The sequence below is a fragment of the Penicillium daleae genome (assembly GCF_028827525.1).
Source record: "Penicillium daleae strain IBT 16125 chromosome Unknown utg000005l_segment0_segment0, whole genome shotgun sequence".
In the NCBI taxonomy this organism is placed as follows: domain Eukaryota; kingdom Fungi; phylum Ascomycota; class Eurotiomycetes; order Eurotiales; family Aspergillaceae; genus Penicillium; species Penicillium daleae.
The window spans coordinates 3818127-3836274 of NW_026623153.1; the positions used below are offsets into that span (position 1 = coordinate 3818127).

An 18148-nucleotide genomic window follows, 5' to 3' on the forward strand; every position below is an offset into this window, starting at 1 on the left:
CTCGAAAGGTATGCATCACACAGTCGCAAAGCATCCTAGTAATATCAAACAAATCCCAACCATTCGAGAGCGTCAAACTTCCCATGGTGATCCTCCTGCCTTCAAAGACGCAGGAAGGCCATTCTCAACATGTTTGAGAACATTTACAGAAGGGAGTGCCGCATGTGCAAGTCACTGTACATTCACAATTTGAAGATACTCGAACAGCCAAGCCTCCCATCCATTAAACGCTACAAATCCACTGGAGTAACTGGATTCCTTTACATCCACAGGCAGACCTTACCACTAGCCGTACCGCCTGCGACCCAGTTCTTGCTTCGGTGAAATACAGCTACTGCAGGAACAGCAGTAATTCCTTCACCACCAAGCTGAGCCAGCTGATCGCCGGAGCTACTGTAGACATCGACAAAGCGGTTCATGTTACCGACACAGAATCGCTGAATATGGGACTGGGGATTCATCTGCCACTGGGGACGAAGACTAGCGGAATGGATGTTAGCATTAATTTCGCATCAAGAGAAGAGTCGAAATGATCTTTAAGCTTACATGGTCACCCAACGACCGGTTTGACAGTTGTGCCTTACGACAGTGTCGGGGCGGAATTCCTTGTCAGAAAGAGTGTGACCCGGTTTCCATGATGAGATACCCTTAGCTCCAAGGTCATAGAGCTTGATCGTATCATCGTATGAGGTAGTAGCAATTTGGCCGGCCCCGTTGAACGCAGCATGTGAGACTGAAAGGCGGCTTTCATGTTCCGCAACTGGCACAGGCTCATCAGTCGACAACTTTCGCAGGTCCCACAGCTTCATCGTCCGGTCTAGGCTTGCAGTCGCAAAGTAGTGTGGCTCTGACGGGTATAAAGAAAAGCCTCCGATCTTCTTCTCAGAAAGCTGCCAATGGGTGACGGTCTTCGTTGACAATTTGCTGCGCATATCATAACGCCCAAAGGTACCATTGAGCGTTGTCCAGTACAGTGTGTTGGGGTCTTGGGGAGCCATATCAATCCCAGAGAGCGCTTCGTCAATGTTTGTAGACTCAGGGCCATATTTCTCCACCGAAGTAGTCTTCTCGAGATCCAGTTCTCGGATAGAGCTATCATAACTTGCAGTATACAAGCGCGTGGGCTTCAATGGGTGGACTGTCATAGCACTGATAGTTCGAGTATGCGGCTTGAGAGTGGTCAAAACCGGATCAGGATCGTCGTCATCCTCGTCATCTCCCGTTTCTGGCTTCTCTTGAGAGGCATCGAAGACACCGAGATGTCCCATCTTATCACCAGCAAATATCAAGGGCTTGGTCTCGGAAGGATGGAATGCCATGGCATAGACTCGCTCGGGTGTGATCTTGATCCCTATAGGAATCCCATGTGTTAGTTGTTTCTGGCGTGTACACAAGGCTGAGAGGGAGTTCATACTTTGAGGATCCCATTGGCCCCACAGACTGAGCCCATTCATTTCCTCCCGCAACGCTTTCAAGTCCTTGTCGGTGGTTTTCTTGATGTCCTCATCACCGAACGTCCGCACGTAAGGCTCTGCGACACCCTTGTTCACAACATCAACGCCAATCAAACTATCTCCATCGAGCTTCTGCCCAGCAATAAACATATCATTTGCAGAGTATGAGTCGGTCCTTCGGACCTTCTTAGCGCGTTCGGCCTCCTTGGCTGCCTCGTACTGCTCTTCGGCCTTGCGCTTCACGACCTCGCTGTCAGCGGTCAATCCCCTCAAGCGTGAAGACTGACGGCGCGGTAGCGGCGATTCTTCTTCCTTGATGCGCTTCGGAGGCGCCCTTTTCTTCGGCTTCGGCGCATTGCTGCCGGGGGTTTAGGGGTGGTGAAGAGGCCCGCTGATTGCGTCTCCAAGCTCAACTTCTTCAAGAGGGCATCGCGCTCGGCGATATTCGCCAGACGTTGCTTCTCAAACTCAGAGAGTCCATGTGTACTGTCAATCGTCATGGTGAGCGATACAATGATCGAAATCCGCAAAGCGCAGTTGTTGGGTATCGCCAGCGTGCTCAGCGCGGGAAACGCGTGAGAGAAGAACGCGAAGTCATGTGACTAAATGGGAAAAGCTTCGACCAATTTCAATTCATTTTTTGGCCACAGCTCGATGCAACGATTATCACCAGACGAGGCAATGGCGACGAATATCTCCCGCGCATTCTTTTTGTCGGCAACAGCAAGCTCCCCAACTCCCTTTCTCTATCAAACTCGTACCCTTGCGCCGATATCACTCTCATTGCGCAGAACGTTTGCTGCTCGCGTGCGTCAATACTCGGCTGAAAATAATGCTTCCCGCGACTACAATAGGTCGGAGAGCAGTTTTGCATCAGACCAAGATGAATTGAGTCAGGATTCCGCATCCCAAAAGTCTGGCTCTGGTTCAGCATCTGAAAGCCCCCAGCCTCGGAGAAGCTACTTGCGTCGGCGTTCTGCTGCACTGTCACCGAAAGTTCGCAGCAAAACGCCAGTCCCCTCTTCAAAATCGACGAAAAATTCGAGTACAGTCACCGGCCAGGAAAGAAAAGCCTTTGGAGAGCTACTTGGGCAGCTGGGCATTGGGCGCGATGACGCAAATGCGCACGCCGAGGGCACAACACAAGCCTCGGACTTGTCGGGTGAAGGGCAGGAGCATATACAGGAGCTGATGGTCAAGTTGGGCTCAATTCTGAAAGATGTGCAAGATAAGAACAAGTCTTCTGCCAAATCCAAGGGGGATTCGCGAAAAGCACCCGATGGCGAAGACGGCATACCTCTTTCCGGCCAACTCTCAGAGGACCCCAGCATGACAGATGGACTATCAGAGAAAATTGGCGGTACCAAGCTGCGAATCAGTGACCTCGGCTACACCGAGCCAGCCTCGGCCACGAGCATCGAACCCGAGATTACTATGAAAGAAGCGATCGAGTTTGTCGTCAAGAAAGAATCCGAGAAGATTGAGTTTGCACTGTTTCAAGCGATTGAGGAAGGCAAAGGTGATATGGGCCTGTGGGAAGTTTGCAAAGAACGCATTTTCTCGGTACTGCAGCATTTGGATGAGGCGGCTGAGATCACAATGCCTGGGTCTGACAACTCACTGGTTGCAAACGAAATACTAAGTACCAATTCAGCGGGTCCTCCATCTGGACCTCTAAGAATCCCACCCGTCGTGCCAATTAGCCCAGTCATTACAGCACTTTATCCGAGGACTCTTCTGATCGCCTTCCGCCTGCTGAATACGCATTTCCCTGAGTCGCCTCTCATCGGCCAGTTCCGGTCAACTATTAAGGAGCAGGGCCGCGCCTCTGCGCTCCTTGGATCATCCGTTGCTCTCTACGACGAGATGATTCACTTCTACTGGCATGGTTGCAACGATCTCCCGGCCGTGGTTTCGTTCCTCCATGACATGGATGTAACTGGGCTGGAACCTAGTTTCAGAACCCGCAGGCTGCTAAAAGATATCGTCCGCCAGCAACAACGGGACAAGGATACCCGCGGACAATCTCAGGTGGATCAGGACTCATTCTGGGATTTCCCTCCAAACAAAAGAGCGTTTGAGGAACTTGCTGGGCGTAATGGGTGGCTAGAGAAGCTCAAGGCTCGTGCACGACAGTCCCACAACAATCGGAAAGCCCGATATACCTGAGTGTGTGCGTGTGTGGATGGCTCTGAGGTTCTCCAATGGGCTTTTCCATGTCTGTATAATATTGTACAACCTGTATCGGAGTTTTCATGTCCCTGTACAATCAATTAGACACCATAGCATCGGCGTTGATCTAAAATCGAACCACTCATCATATTTATTGATCTCGAGAAACCAGAGCCTATCTACAAAGTTGTTCTGTGAGAGGCACAACGACCTAGCTAAATATCCAAACTACCGCTCATAGACGCCCCAAAACCGCTCGGCATTGAACGTATACCGATTATCCTGTTTCCAAAGATCATCATATGCAGTAAAGAGCACAAGATCGTCCTCACGGTGCGCAAAGCTGCGACGAATGCTTTCAATCGCAACGCGCTGGTTCTCAGGCGACGGGACAGCCGCACCATTGGATTGGCCAGCATGCGGCCAGCCAGACTCGGTGATCATTGTGCGTTTTCCACCAGCTGCAGCGGAGACGGCGTGAGCCTGCTCGAGTACATATGGCCCTGCGTTGTATGGGTGCTGGGTTGCGTCGAAGAAGGCGTGGCAGTTTGCGGCGCAATAGTCAGAGGCAAGGCAGAGTTCTGGGTGTTTGAGGAGGACAGAGAAGGTATCAACGGTCACAACGGGTCCTTGGTATCCCTGCTTGCGGAGCATTGTTCGAGCTTCGTTCACGGCCTTGGTCACGTCTGCAGGTGCCGCCATACCACTGTTGACGAGTTCATTCCCGATGGCAATTGTGTGGAATACGGACCAATCTTTCTTTCCATCCGGCAGAGTGGCTGCGTCGTCGAATGCCTTGAGACTTTCGGGGAACTGCTCCAAGTCGTAGACCCCGGCAAAAACTTGCATGTGGTGTTGTCGTGCTGCTCGGGCGACGGTGGTAGTTTGTCCACAGTCTGTACCATAGATACGGACAAATGGGTATTCCGTCAATCGGTCGAGGTCTTTGTTAATTTGTTCTTGCGTTTTGCAGCTTCTATCCGCGTTGTAGGGCGAGTAGGAGATTCCGAATCTACGATGTTGATCTTCGTGATGGTCAGGGTGAGCATGTTGTGCAGGATGGGGATGCTGAGCAGGAGGCTGCGGTTTCTTCTGCGATCTATCGGCATGTAGTGGCCTCTCTGTCTGTGTCGTTGGTTGCTCCTGGGGTGCTATTGGTGGCACAGTCCCAGCATCCCGTGTCGCATCGGGCTTTATCGCTGATGCGGATATATGAGTGCCGGTTGTGCGGGCCTTTGCAATTATATCAACAGCCATTCGGAATAATGGAGCTTGCTATGGGCATTGGGTTTATCTACTGACATTTTCTTGCGGCGTGGGTGTCGCAACAAGGCCGTTCGTCTCCGTGCGGATCACGTCTCCATTCTCGTTAACCCAAACGACTACCTCAGCAGTAGATTGGGCCTGAGAAGCGCCGTCTAGTCCACCGAGACCATGATTGGCACCTACGCAAAAATCAGTCACAACTGGCCCAGAAGACTAGAGATGGCCGGTCTCTTTCTTACCCTTGGCCTCGGTATAAACGCCGAATGCAAGAAACAGGGCCAACAGGGCCTGGTTAAGGCGCTTCATCGCACCGTTGAATCCGTGGGTCGAATTCGTCCAAGCCCCCAATGCTGAACCTAGGGTTAGTGAAGTCGATCACGATCAGACCAGGGACAACGGGATATCCTCCCTGCACACGAAGAAAGTATCATCCCATGCAGATCAGGCTGGTTATATTCGCCCTGGGATCGAGACGCCCAGAGTTTACTCGTAAATGTGGTCACATAGCAAGTAAATGAAGGGGCATCCTGGCATAACTATTCATCGTGGGGTCACATGGAGAATGGGATCATGGTCCCGATCTGGAGCAGCCGTAGCCCCTTGACATGGGAAACCAGGGTTTCTCAGGACCAGCGTGGCCCACTTGAATCAGCTCCCGAAAAAGACCCAATGCCAAATAATTGTCGAAGGTGTGATATTTCTCTCGGAACTTGGCGGGGAATGTCCCTAGCGCGACGGAGTGTTATGGAATGTTGAACTCATTCCAGGTCCGTTGCGCCGAAACTGGAGGGGCGTGGACCTCGAAGTCTGGCATGATGTAGACTATCGACTAGGGCGTTAGAGGGGGCCTATTTCTCACATTATGCAGACTGAAGAGGGGTAGAGGAAACTCATATCGTACACAGGTTCTCATCCCAATCGCCACCGATCGAAACGGGGACAGTTACTTTTGACGATTTGTGATGTGCACATTAGACATCAAACCCCTGGGATCCATCAGCGGTTTCCAATCAGGGATAATACAATCGAAGCAAGAGTTTTGAAAAGTATTCAAATATGCAAAACTTGGCCCAGCAATAAGCTGCAGCCACGGTAGAAATAGGAGTAATATTAAACAGTCTAGAAACCACGCAATGATAAAGTATGAGACCGTCCCCGAAGAAAGAATACAAGAAAAGATGGGAAAGGGGACAGGGCTGTACAGAATTTGAATAGCGAAAGTGATGCATATCAACGGGCCGCTGTAACAATACACGGGACGAAGCATGGGGAAGGGCATTAGGGCGTATAGTGGGATCGCCGAGAAACACCATCGGATGTACATGTGGAGGGTGCCGGAGGTCATTGGAGCATGAGCGGTCATTCGAGTAAGGAACGAAGGGCCTGAGCTGTTCACTTTTTCTTGCTCATCACCTTCGTGATAGCGTGCCGGATGACGGTGCCAGCTTTCTCAATCTCCTTCTTGGTAAGGCCGATGGTTACGCAGACCTTGAGACCGGGCGGCACGACCTGTTTAGGCTGGAAGTTATCTTCAAGTGTCTTGAGGCGGGAGATGAGGACTCCGTTGGCAAGGCACTGTTAGGAAAGCACACATGTTAGCTTATGATCTGTCTTGCAAGGGTCAAAAAAATTGGAAAGACGGATTCTAACCTCGTCAACAACATCCTGGAGCAGATACTGCTGATCCTCATAGGAGAGTCTCTTGGAGGCGACAACCTCCGGCTTGATAATCAAGATAAGAACTGGGTTCTCCGGAGCGCTAGTGCAGTAGACCCAGTCACTGCGGGGATCCAGCTGAGCGCGCATAGCCTTTGTGAACTCCCGAAGTTGCGTAACAGTCTCCGGGCTATTTTGAAGAAGGTTGATAGTCGCACTAGCAGTAGTCGATAGCAGAGCAGGAAGTGCAGCGGAGAAGGTGTACGCCGCAGCTGAAATCCGCTGGTGGTGAACAATTTCTTCAGATCCTGCACAGAAACCTCCACCTCCAACAAGAGGACCAGCCAATGACCCCACAATCATATCGACCTCGGCAGCATCGACATTCTGGTGCTCGGTGATACCGCGTCCGGTGCGGCCCAAGACTCCGAAGGACCAGGTCTCGTCGAGAATAAGGCGGAACTTATACTTGAGTCTCAATTCGATCTAGAGTTCACGCGAGATTAGCAACGCGCAAACAACAGGTAACGGCAGGGCAGATAAACGTCAACTCACAATCTTGGGCAGGTCAACCAGGTCACCGTATGACTCGAACAGTCCCTCAGTAATGATGAACCGCCGAGTCAGCGGCTTTCGGGCCTGCTCTTTGGTAACCTTGGCAAGGACACGCTCCAAATCCTCCATATCGTTGTGCTCGTACCACCGAACGATACTCCGGGAGATCTGGATTCCCTTGCGAATAGCAAAGCTAACACCCTTATCCGCAACAATAATGTCACCACGCTTGGAAAACGCAGGAATGACACTGGAAATGGTCGAGAACGCTTGTGAGTACATGATACAGGCCGGTGTTCCCAGGAAAGAGGCAATATCGGCCTCGGTCTTCATGTGCACGTCCTGACTACCGTAGAATCCGCGGGGACCGCAGGGACCTACACCATAGTTGCGTAAGGTTTGAATAGCCTGCTCCTTGAGAGACTCATTCGTGTTGAAATTATAGAAGTTGTAGGAGCAGAGGTTGTTGACAGTGCGACCGTTGGCGAGCTTGGACTTGGGACCGACAGGACTGCAAAGTTCACGATGAATTGTTAGCACTATGACCGAGGGGTTCCGCGGGCCGCATTCACGGTGCGGTCTTTAGACAGTGTGAGAACTTACCCAACAATCACCATTCGCTTTTCGATCTCCATCTCTTCCAGGGCAGTGGGCTGGGCCACTAGCGGCTCGGGAGTCCACTCATCAACGAGGTCATCGATTTCATCCTCGGTCAAGGGCACGACACCAGGCTTGGTGGAGTACTTAGGGGCGAGCAAGTAGCGCACGGCAAAGAGAAACAGGAAAAGCTCGACCGCAGATCGAATTGGGTCGTCCTGATAACTGGATTTCACGTAGCGGAGGAAGATCGCAGAGCCGGGGACACGATGGAAGAGGTTCGCGAGTTCGTGAAGGTACTCCGACAGGAGACGTTGCGTCTCCTGGAGGTCCATCGTAGGGGGTATTCGAGGCGCTCAGGGCGCAGAAACGTCGATTAGGTAGATTCCAGGACCAGAGGCCTTCAAAGAGCACCAAACAGACTTGATTTGACGGATTGGTTGACGGACACGTCTTCGGGGGCTCGCGGACAGGCTGAAACGTTGTCTATCACGTGACCGTACAGGACTGGTACGGCGCCTCGCAATCAGATTGGTAGAATTGTTAGGCAGAGCGCGGCGCGTCTATTGAAATCGAACGATCTACTGTATCGCCTATTTGTGTCGTCTCTTCCAAGCTCAGCACCTGTTAGATTAAGTTTCCTACTATCAAACACTCCGAACAGCAGGCCAAGAACAATTAGGGGAACGAGTCTTATGATGAATTGAAGCAATGCAGTTTGTATTCCGTGAATGTTTTAAGAGAATAAGAAAGTGAGCTATGAGAACGGAAAACGAAGGTAAACCCCGAGGACGATGAGAGAACCACTCGAGATACAAGTGTCATTCCACACAAGAAGCCATTAAGATCAACAAGTGCGCCGGTGATTTCACGAAAGAATGCAGCGAATCGCAAGAAAATAAGTAGGAAAGTAAGAAAGAAAAAAGACAGTGAACTTTGTACAGGCCATTCTCATACAAGGTCAGATTGACCATTTCACAGTAAGCGCTGGAAAGCGTCGTTGCCACCGGTTGGAGTGACGACAGCATGTGACGAGAAACCCTTGGGCAAGTGGCTACCGGTGTAGTAGGTCTGGGTGTCGTTGAGGCCCTTGTCAAGGGGCTGGAGGAGGTACATGCTGTTGCCCGACTTAACACCGATGGCATTATAGAGGGTGCGGCGTAAGCTGGTGTCGATATCCATATTGCGCACAACAATCGGTGCGGCAATGAGAACAACAAAGAGGACCAGCATAACGAAGTAGAGAATGGCGAAGCGGATAACACGTCTCTTGCGCAACTTTGACTGCTTAAGAGAGTAGATAGGGGGGCGAATTTGGCGACTAGGGAGAGGATGTTAGTCTCATGGCAATGCTTTGGATTAGAAAATGCGGCGAAACATACCTGGGACGCAGCCAAAACAGGATGACAGAGTGGAACTTGTCGGCGTAGGGGATGGCAAGGACTGGCAGCATGAAGAAGAGGATGATGTGACCAAGCACAAAGTCGGCGGCGAAATAACCCAACTCGGTGATCTTGCAAAGGAACTCACGACCAGGCTGGGAAAGGGAGTGCCAACCCATGTTGTACCACTTACCAGTCCACCAGGCGATGTTGGACTGGTCGTTCTTGAACTCACGGGTGAGGGCCAGGGAGATGATCAGCTTGTAAATGAAGCGCTGGAGAGCCATCATGGCGATCATGCCCGAGACGGTACGGGGCCAGTTGAAGGATTCAAGAACGAAGAGAACCTCGAAGAAGACGATCAGGACGATGACAGCGATGGCATGAGCAATCGCAGCCAGGACAGCACCGAACTTCTTGCAACACAAGCTGAAGATGGGACCCATACAGCAGGCCATGCCGAAGAACATACCAGCGACACCAGCGTTGATACCGATCGGAGCGAATGCAACGATAGCAATGCGCGCAATAGCGTCGGGGGCGTACTTGGTGTCGTCACTGAACATAGTGCGGGAGTTGATGTACAAGTATGGGATAAACGTCACTGCAACCACGACCAAGGGAGCGATGATCTCACTGAAGAAGATGTTGGTGATGCGGGCACGAGGAATGTCACCAGAGCCTTTCTCGGAGGGAACGCCAAGAACTTTCTTCTTGTAACCAGTGATGCGGGTTCGAGACAGACGGCAGAAACCGATCCAAGACGAAGCGTGGGAGCGGGAGTTACCACGCGACAGCCAGCGGAGATAGTCACGGTAGTCAATGAAGAAGTCGTTCCAGGAGAACTGATGAGGGTTGAACAGGAAGGGTGAGATGATGAGGGCGAGCAGCGAAACCCAGAACCAGATCAAAGCTGGAGTCCAAACAGTGGTGGTGGCGAACAGCAGCATCAGCAGGAGACGAGCACCAGCATAGATCGAAGGGCCCGCGAAACGAGAGTACAAAACACCGAAGGGAATACGGGCAGTTGCGAAACCACGACCAGTACCGATGTAACGGGCACCGCCGAACGACAAGTTCTGGTGGACAGCGTGCGCGTAGATCTGACACACAAACACCTCGAACATGAACGAGAAGGAACCAAAGTGCTTCGCCAGACGAGTAGCCATGCGCCAGACACCACGCTCAGTCAATTCCTGAACAGCCAGGGGAACGAACGAGATGAAGAACACAATGAAGATGGAAATAACACAACGGTTCACCCAGTTGATGATGGGGGCGAGATCAGCGCAGTATGTTGGCTCCAGGGGATCAGTGATGGGCAAATCGGAGTTGTAACGGCAAGTAATGGTCTCGTGCTTCAAGGCACCCAAGTTGATCAGGACGATCATGAACATCTGCACAGACAGCATAATGAACATGTTGTTGATGTGGAAACCAGGGTGAGCGTAGTAGAACGACAAGAATCGGTCAAGAGGCAGTTGAGTACCAAGGTAGTAGTATTCACGCGAGAGCATCTGCTCACCCATACCAGTACCAATCTTGGTTGTGAAGTTCAGAATGGAGCCGAAACCCAAGTCACGACCCTTACCACACTGGTAGTACTCGCAGTGCTTGATACGACCACCACGAAGGAGGGCGTTCATACCGGCGTAAATATCCTCGTTCAGGTGAAGACCCTTTTGAGCCTTGGACACACCACCACGGGTACACATGAAGGTTGCGTTCAGGAAATCAGGGTGACCATAATGCAGCTTACCGCCGATCTGGGCAAGAGTACGGGCGAACAGGGTACCGAACGTTTGTTCCTTGGAAGCAGCGACATCACCAAGCACACCAATGCTCTCAGAGAAAATGTATTCACGAGCGCCAAGAATGGCGACTGGGTTGGTGTCTGGCGAGGGAACACCGGGAGTGTAGGGCGAAACGTTGTCGGTGGTCAGCTCCTCGAACTCGGCGAGAACAGAGCGGATCTTTAGGCACTCTTCCAAGTAGTTGTCTTGGTTGGCATCGATCAGCTGAATGTATTCACCGCGGTAGAAGATGATGGCGTGGTTCTGGTTGTCGGACTTTCCGTCACCGAGAATGGGGTTACCAGACAGCTGGATGCGGAACTTGGGTTTGCGCATGCCGTTCTCGAGCAGCTCACAGTGACCGTCGATCAGAGCAGAGTACAGGCGAGGTTCCTCGCCCTCATTGACAGGAGGCTCCTCATCAAGGTACGCGATCTGCAGGTCGGGGTAGGCACGGAGGAGGAACTCGGTGTTCTCGCGCTCGTCCTTGTTGAACTTGGCATAACGTTGCATGGAAACACAGATGCGGAACTTGCGGCGGGCCATACGCTCAAGCTCACGCTCGAGCTTCTCGGAGTTACCACCGAACATCTGTACAACCTCGGGGTTCTCGACGCGGTAAAGGAGCTTGATAGCGCGGCTGTAGTTCATGAAACCAGAGACAGTTCTGTACAGGGTCTGAGAGCGAAGCGAAGCCCAGATACGGGTGCGGAGAGTGTACTCGGGAGCAGCAGACTTGAAACCAATGCAGTAGAAGGGAAGGTCATCGATCTTGCTCTTAGCAGCATCCTTCTCGCCCTTCTCGCCGTATTCGCCATTGAATTGAGAGGTCTCATCGGCCAGGATCTTGGTGTCCTTGACGAAGCAGTCCCATTCGTGAGGGTGGAGCTGCTTGAGATACTCAAGCACAGTAACACGGGAGTATGGCTCATCTTCACGAATGATCTCACGTAGGGACAGAAGAATCTTCTCACCGTAGTGGGGAATCAAAACACTGAAAGTGGGCATGTTGTCCACGGGCAGAGGCTCGGGCATGGGAGTCGACAGAGACTGGGCGAAGAAGGAGATACGGCGCTCGGCCTCACTACCAGCAGGGAAAAACTCAGTCTTGAAAGATTGATCTTCTTGAGAGACGAAGAAGGTGGGAGCACGGAGGGTACGCTTGCCCTCCTGCTCGGAGGGAACCTGGTGGTAGAGGAGCTTCTGCACATGGTCGATCGCCAACAGATGCTCACGGTACATCGAGATGATGATGGCGTTCCAAACCTGGGAGATGAGCACCTTGGGCTTGTACTTGATCTCCATGTCGGTAGTGGCCAGGACCTTCGAGTAGATACGCTTGGGAAGGCGGGAGAAGATGTTTCGCCATGGAGACCAGATGGAAACACCAAGGTAGAACGAGCGAGCCACCGAGAAGATGGTGTTGCAAATAATGTACCACAGGTAGCTGTCCAGGAAGAAGAGCGTCAGGTCCATGAAGAACATGAGACCCAGCAGGATCTGAGGCTGCCTGTGGCACAGAATGTTGCCGAGGTATTTGACCCCAGTGCACTCGTAGATAGTCATGGGTGAGAGAATTCGGATGGGATCCTTGAACGACAGGGTCAGGAAGAAGTAGGACTCAGCGAGCTTGGCACCGAAAACGCAAACCCAAAGACCGTAAGACATCCACATGTCATTGCCGTGCAGACGCGGGAAGCTGGCGGTAAAGGTCTGGCTGGCAACGTACTGCCGACCGTTCTTCTTCAGATAACTACCGAAGAGGGCGCCCAGTGGCTGAACGGCGAAGAAGGTCGCCGTCAGGAGAGCAAGGACGAAGTGAACAATACCAAGGGCAAGGCCAACCGGCTTCTGGATACCGGAGGGCAGCATATCTAAGAAGCCGAAGATAACCACGCCGGGCGCCAGGTTAAGGATGAACATGCCGAGGATGAAGAAGAACCGCTTGCGCAAGTGCTGAGCACCAGCCCACCGGCGAGGAACATACATCCACTCGCAGATGGTAGCAAACAGCTGGATGAAGGCAGCGAGGGCACCGCCGAAACCCACGGCGGCCAGATACTTGGCAGTGGACGGCTTGTTATCCCACTGTTGTTGGTAATCAACGGTGTAGAGAGTCGGGGCGTTGTACGCAGTGAAGAACCAGAAAGAACACAGATGAATAACCCAGATACGGTTGAAGTTGGTGATCAAGTGGAACCATGATCGAGTCTCCTTGTAGGTCTTGAAGAACGCCTTCTTCCAAAGGACCTCCTTCAGCTTAGGCCAACGCTGAGCCGGGGGAATATCGACCAAGCGAGTCTTGTCCTCGAAGCCGATACGCTCGATACCCTCCGGGTACCAGAAAAGCTGGTTCATATCATCGTAACCGATGATCTTGTTGTGATCGTGCTCGCGGCGAACATACTTGCCTTCATAGATCTCGTAACCCTGGTCACGGCAGAACTGGTAGAGAGGAGTGATGATTTCGTTGAGGTAAGTGAACTCCTCAACGGGCTCCACGCGGGCCTGGCACTCAGGCGAGGTATAGTAGTCATCGGCACACTTGAAGATGAAGCACAGACACTCAGGCAAGAATCGGACCTGGTTGGCCTCACCCCAGATGAGCAGATACAGGGCAATCTGGCGAGCCCGATCGTGCTGGGACATCCGGTTCATGCGAGACTTCCAGCGGTACTCCGCGGCCTCCAGGCTGTTGTCACCTTCCAGAGCCTCAAGGGTCTCCTCCTCGTTCTCGGGGTTCTGCTTGGCGGCCTTCTGGGCAGCCTTGCGGGCCTTGCGAGTCTTGCGGTCGGCTTTTCCAAGCTTCATGTTGGCGAAGCCAACGGCATCGTCCAGGTCCAGGTGGGCCGCAAAGTACCAACGGCGGTAGTTGGCATTATGACCACCAATGTAGTCGGCGTGCAGAGACAGAAGAGCCTGGTTAGGGGTCATGCGAGAAGCACGAGAATCGAGAAGTGTCATCATGTGGTCGTACATGTTCCGCATGCTGTCGCGCTGGAAACCGAATTTGTTGACCAGGTCCAGGAAGATGTCCTCCAGCTCCTCCTTGGACAGCGGAATCTGGGCATCTGAGGTCCAGGCAGGGTAGGGTTCCCGCGAACGCTGGCCAGCCGGCAACGCGTTTCCATATTCCATGCCGTAAACGGGAGTCGAGGCACCTGATGACCGGTTGCCGCCATAGGAGACCTGCGATGATGGCGGACGATATCCATATCCACCGCGACCATATTGGCTGTCAGTGTAGCTGTTGTATCGCTCGTCCCCACGGCCATAGTAGTCCATGTCGGCAGCACGCGCAGTCTCCGATCTCATAGTGAAATCACTGAAAGTCTCAGAGTCCTCCTCGGAGTCATGGCCGCGCCGGCCACGGCCATAGCCAGCCTGACCGGCATCGTAGTACTGGTCGGCATAGTATTCATCCTGGTGGCCGCCCGACTCGTAGTATCCCCCTTCAGCGTAGCCCTGATTACCACCGTCGTGTGCGTAGGCTCCCGAGGCACTGTGACTCTCTTGTCAGCTTTGTTTCAATCCTTCATGGGGCTCCAACGGCTTGATCAGCCTCTTGCCATTCATCACAGGTGTCCATACCCTCGGTCATAGTAGCCATCGCCGTAGTCCTGGTGGTCGTAATAGCCCTGCCCAGCAGCATGCTCGTCCTGATAGTAGGAGTCACCATGGCCAGCCGGGTGGCCGTAGCCGTCGTCATAGTGGCCTCCTTGTTGGTAGCCAGACATGACGGAGGAGTCGCAATCGATCGCTTGGTTCGAGCTATGTTGATCACGGTCAGTGGACTGGCCGATGGGACCGTGATGTTTGTCTCTTGCGCCTTGTCTCGACGTGGGGGAGATGCCGGCGAATCCGAAGTGAGGCTCTTACCTCAACCGCGACTCATTCACAGTATTAAGTTAATTGATGAGGCGAGAATGGTGTAGTTGGTGTGTGTTTTTTTTTTAGATGAAGCGAAATTAATGCAGCATCGACAGAGAACGAATGGCGTTGAACCTCGTAACGGCGTAGGTCAAAAAGGGATGCCGAGCTAAGACGAAGATCCCGAATCCGCGAGTCTCAAACTCGATCGGAGGTGTAAAGAGCGAAGCGAATGAACCAGTCGACAGCGGAACGCGGCGTGGTAATCAGCACTTCCCTTCTCCGGACCTTCCTCAAGGAAACGAGAGTGTCACCCTAGCAAAGGAAGATGGGATGGGGGGAAAGAAGAAGAAAGCGAATGGAATGGGGAAGGGGCTGGATGGGAGGTTGGATAGACAGAGAGAGACGAGATTGCGAGGAAGGAGGGAAAATATTGGCGGTGCTGTTATTTTGGGATCGGGGGGGGGGGATTGTTTCACCTAATTTCCTAAATTTACGATTACGGCGTACGGAGAGTATTATTGACAGAGAGCATGGTGGACGGAGTATGGAGTACGATGTACAATACACCTCCGGCAAGGAGAGAACGGCAGGTACCTGGTACTGGGGTGGAGTGTGGGAGCCACTGCGTACGTGGTGGTATCCAATACATACACAACCACCTCTGCTCCCTGCTACTGTGTGTACCTCGGAATAGAATACCGCACGTGAGGTACCGGTACCATACACGAGCCTCCATCGTCAGGGGACCCTCCCAAGCCTCTGGACTCTCTTCAGGGCCTTCTCTTCTTCTTGTCACCTCTCCGAGGCCCAAACCCCCTGCTCAGCCCTCTTCGCAATACGCTGTTGTTGTCCAACAGTACGCATACACACATCCAGTCCTCTCCCCACCACAGACCAGATCCTAATGTTATCGGCCAATAAGCAGCAGTCGAGCTGTCTCTCCACTACAACGCTGTGCCCAATGAGACTGTCCCGCTCATGCTGGATTCCAAGGGAATTGCGACGGCCCCTGAAACCCGCCCCACCAGCGCCTTCCAGCATGTATTCCAGGTAACAAATTATGTGGTCGGAGCGGGTATTTCCATCGGGGATACCTACGATGGGCCTGTGGCGCCCTCTGATTTGCCCATGCCTTGTTATCGTTACCACGACGGCATGCAGGGATAGGCGTTGCGCGGGTACTCGTTTTTCATTCCTCGTTTCTACGCGACGACGATTCGCAATCTGGTATTTCGCGGTGGCAGTGAGAACGACACAACGAGCGATGTGCAATGGCAAAGCAGAGCAGTTCAAATCCGACGGTTCGATTGTCCATCTGCTGGCTACCATTTCTATCGGGGATTAAACAAAGACTGACGGCCGTCTATCTGGCAATGATCCATGGTTCTCAAGCGACAGTACCAATCCTCCAGCCAGCGATCGCTTGACTTCTCTGCCGAATTGGCCGCTCAACGCTCAACTCTTCCTGTTGCTTTTCTGGGATGCACTGGCCTGCCTTCAGATGATGATCGTCCGTCAAAGTTGCTTCTTCCGCTGAGTTCATCCCAGCGCAGACAGGAAGAGGTACAAGATTTCCACGCTAACACACTCAATTTGCCACCGCAAAATTACGCCTCATACATTTAGGGTACATTTAGTACATTTGACGCCGCACATCGTCTCAAATTGTATTGCGTTTGACTTTGCCCACCGTTGGAGCTATCCCGAACTGAGTCCAGCGTGGTCCTATAATAAGACTCCACACGCACACGACTCTCCACTACCCACACATCGGTGTTGCAAAAAAAAACCGGCTGTTGTTGGCTTTTTTCTCAAGCCACACACCATCTTCGTTCCTTGATCGGGAGTTGCTTTGGAAAACTAATTTTGCAGTGGTTAATTCATCGCCAACAAGAAAAGGGCCCATTTGATATATGACGAAGTCCGTATAGATAAATAGAATCTGCTGTCAAGCTTCCGACCGGGGCGATTCAGTCTCTTCCAATCCATGGAATCCTCGCCAGCTTCCAACCTGTTCAATCTGACCTCGCATCTTTATGCATCTAATTCCGATGACGAGTCCACAGTAGTGACAACTCTGTACTGTGCAGAAACAGTAACCGGTACTGTAAAGGTGTCGCAGGCAATCTCCACAGCTGGCCCAGTCTTTCAGCCCGTCCCACCAGCTAAGTGGATCACCGATGCTTTTATTTTCTGATTTCAAGCCTCGACTTGGGGGCCACCATGGTCCAGCCAAAAGTTGGTCGATACCCAGCATACGCAACGGGCTGCGAATATCCTCCATCGAGCGGGCGCATTCAAGACCCGGACGTGTGAATAGTATGCCGATGACCAGTATGTCCAGTTTTATACAGGTAGGAGTGCACTGGTCTTGATTGCTACTAAGTATACGCATCGCTAGTAATGTACGGACAGGGCGAGGGAATAAGTTCAACGACCGACCCGAGTACATTCTAAATCTATTGTGATGGTCGGAGCCTCAACAGAGAAGATGCTTGCTAAGCAATTACAGATGGATAGTCTTGTGTATATTGATCGAATGGCTTCTAATTATGTTATCTTTCAGACACGTCGCGCCCAACGCGCGACCGTAAACTCTGTAACCAACCTGTTGAGCCTACAGGTGAGTAATCGGTCCATAACAGGATTCGCTGCTTGCTGTGATGCAAACCTGCTGCAGGAACGATACATCCACTGCATGAAAATGGGACCACTCTCCAATTTTAATATTCGATTTGCCAGTGTTCTCGTTCTTGACTGCGACTCCGAAAGGTCAATGGTCCTAACTCAACATGCTTCTGCGATCCTATTGTCCCCCCTACTCTACAGAGGTACAGTAGCAAGAAGCCCCTCCCATCATTTCAAGCCCGGAGTCCCTCCTTTTACTAGCCGATCACAAACCCCAAAAATAACCTGTCTCGAAAGCCCGCTCGAAGGGTCTAGTCAACGATCGCTCGCGGCATAGGCTTGCCCTAATGTTGCAAGTTTATTGTATTAACCCGCTTCTTTTCAATACCCGAAACTTCGTACGGAGTACTAAGATCCCCCTTGGCCTCTTTGGGCTTAAATGTGGCTGGAGGCCAATTTTCAAGGCAGCGATCTCTCAGTGTTCCTTGAATTCTCTTACAGTACAGAAGAATACAGTCCTCCCAGGCTCTCACCACCGTCATTGGCGCTAACGATATGTATCTGTACCGCGGATGTCCCCGGGTAGGTTATGCATAACCCCCTGTTCAGGAGAGGTTGACTTTCCACGGAGCATAATCTAAGTATAGAGAGAACTTTCTGTAGGTATATGACTACGAGGAACATTTGTAAGTTGCAGCGCATACGGTAAAACAACCTCAATGTCACACTACTTCACGTAGCATCCCTGAATTACATACAAAACACACGTCGA

General features: G+C 52.1%; 5 protein-coding genes across 5 annotated transcripts; 1 reads left to right on the plus strand and 4 right to left on the minus strand.

The window, feature by feature from the left end:
- Positions 1-260: 260 nt before the first annotated feature.
- N7458_005551 (WD domain protein) lies at positions 261-1954 on the minus strand (the record flags this gene model as incomplete). The annotated part of the gene is made up of 4 exons (XM_056908933.1): positions 261-480; positions 547-1351; positions 1415-1812; positions 1869-1954. 4 exons carry the CDS (start codon positions 1952-1954, stop codon positions 261-263), a joined length of 1509 nt encoding a protein of 502 aa, XP_056767551.1.
- A 181-nt stretch (positions 1955-2135) lies between these two features.
- Positions 2136-3623, plus strand: N7458_005552 (uncharacterized protein; the record flags this gene model as incomplete). The annotated part of the gene is made up of 1 exon (XM_056908934.1): positions 2136-3623. One exon carries the CDS (start codon positions 2136-2138, stop codon positions 3621-3623), a length of 1488 nt encoding a protein of 495 aa, XP_056767552.1.
- Positions 3624-3854: 231 nt separating this feature from the next.
- Positions 3855-5198, minus strand: scw4 (putative cell wall glucanase (Scw4); the record flags this gene model as incomplete). Its single annotated transcript, XM_056908935.1, has 3 exons — positions 3855-4859; positions 4929-5071; positions 5132-5198. 3 exons carry the CDS (start codon positions 5196-5198, stop codon positions 3855-3857), a joined length of 1215 nt encoding a protein of 404 aa, XP_056767553.1.
- A 1086-nt stretch (positions 5199-6284) lies between these two features.
- lcbA (serine C-palmitoyltransferase subunit lcbA) lies at positions 6285-8035 on the minus strand (the record flags this gene model as incomplete). The annotated part of the gene is made up of 4 exons (XM_056908936.1): positions 6285-6467; positions 6543-7034; positions 7104-7614; positions 7707-8035. 4 exons carry the CDS (start codon positions 8033-8035, stop codon positions 6285-6287), a joined length of 1515 nt encoding a protein of 504 aa, XP_056767554.1.
- A 640-nt stretch (positions 8036-8675) lies between these two features.
- N7458_005555 (1-3-beta-glucan synthase component FKS1) lies at positions 8676-14612 on the minus strand (the record flags this gene model as incomplete). Its single annotated transcript, XM_056908937.1, has 3 exons — positions 8676-9021; positions 9083-14377; positions 14467-14612. 3 exons carry the CDS (start codon positions 14610-14612, stop codon positions 8676-8678), a joined length of 5787 nt encoding a protein of 1928 aa, XP_056767555.1.
- Between the last annotated feature and the right edge of the window lie 3536 nt (positions 14613-18148).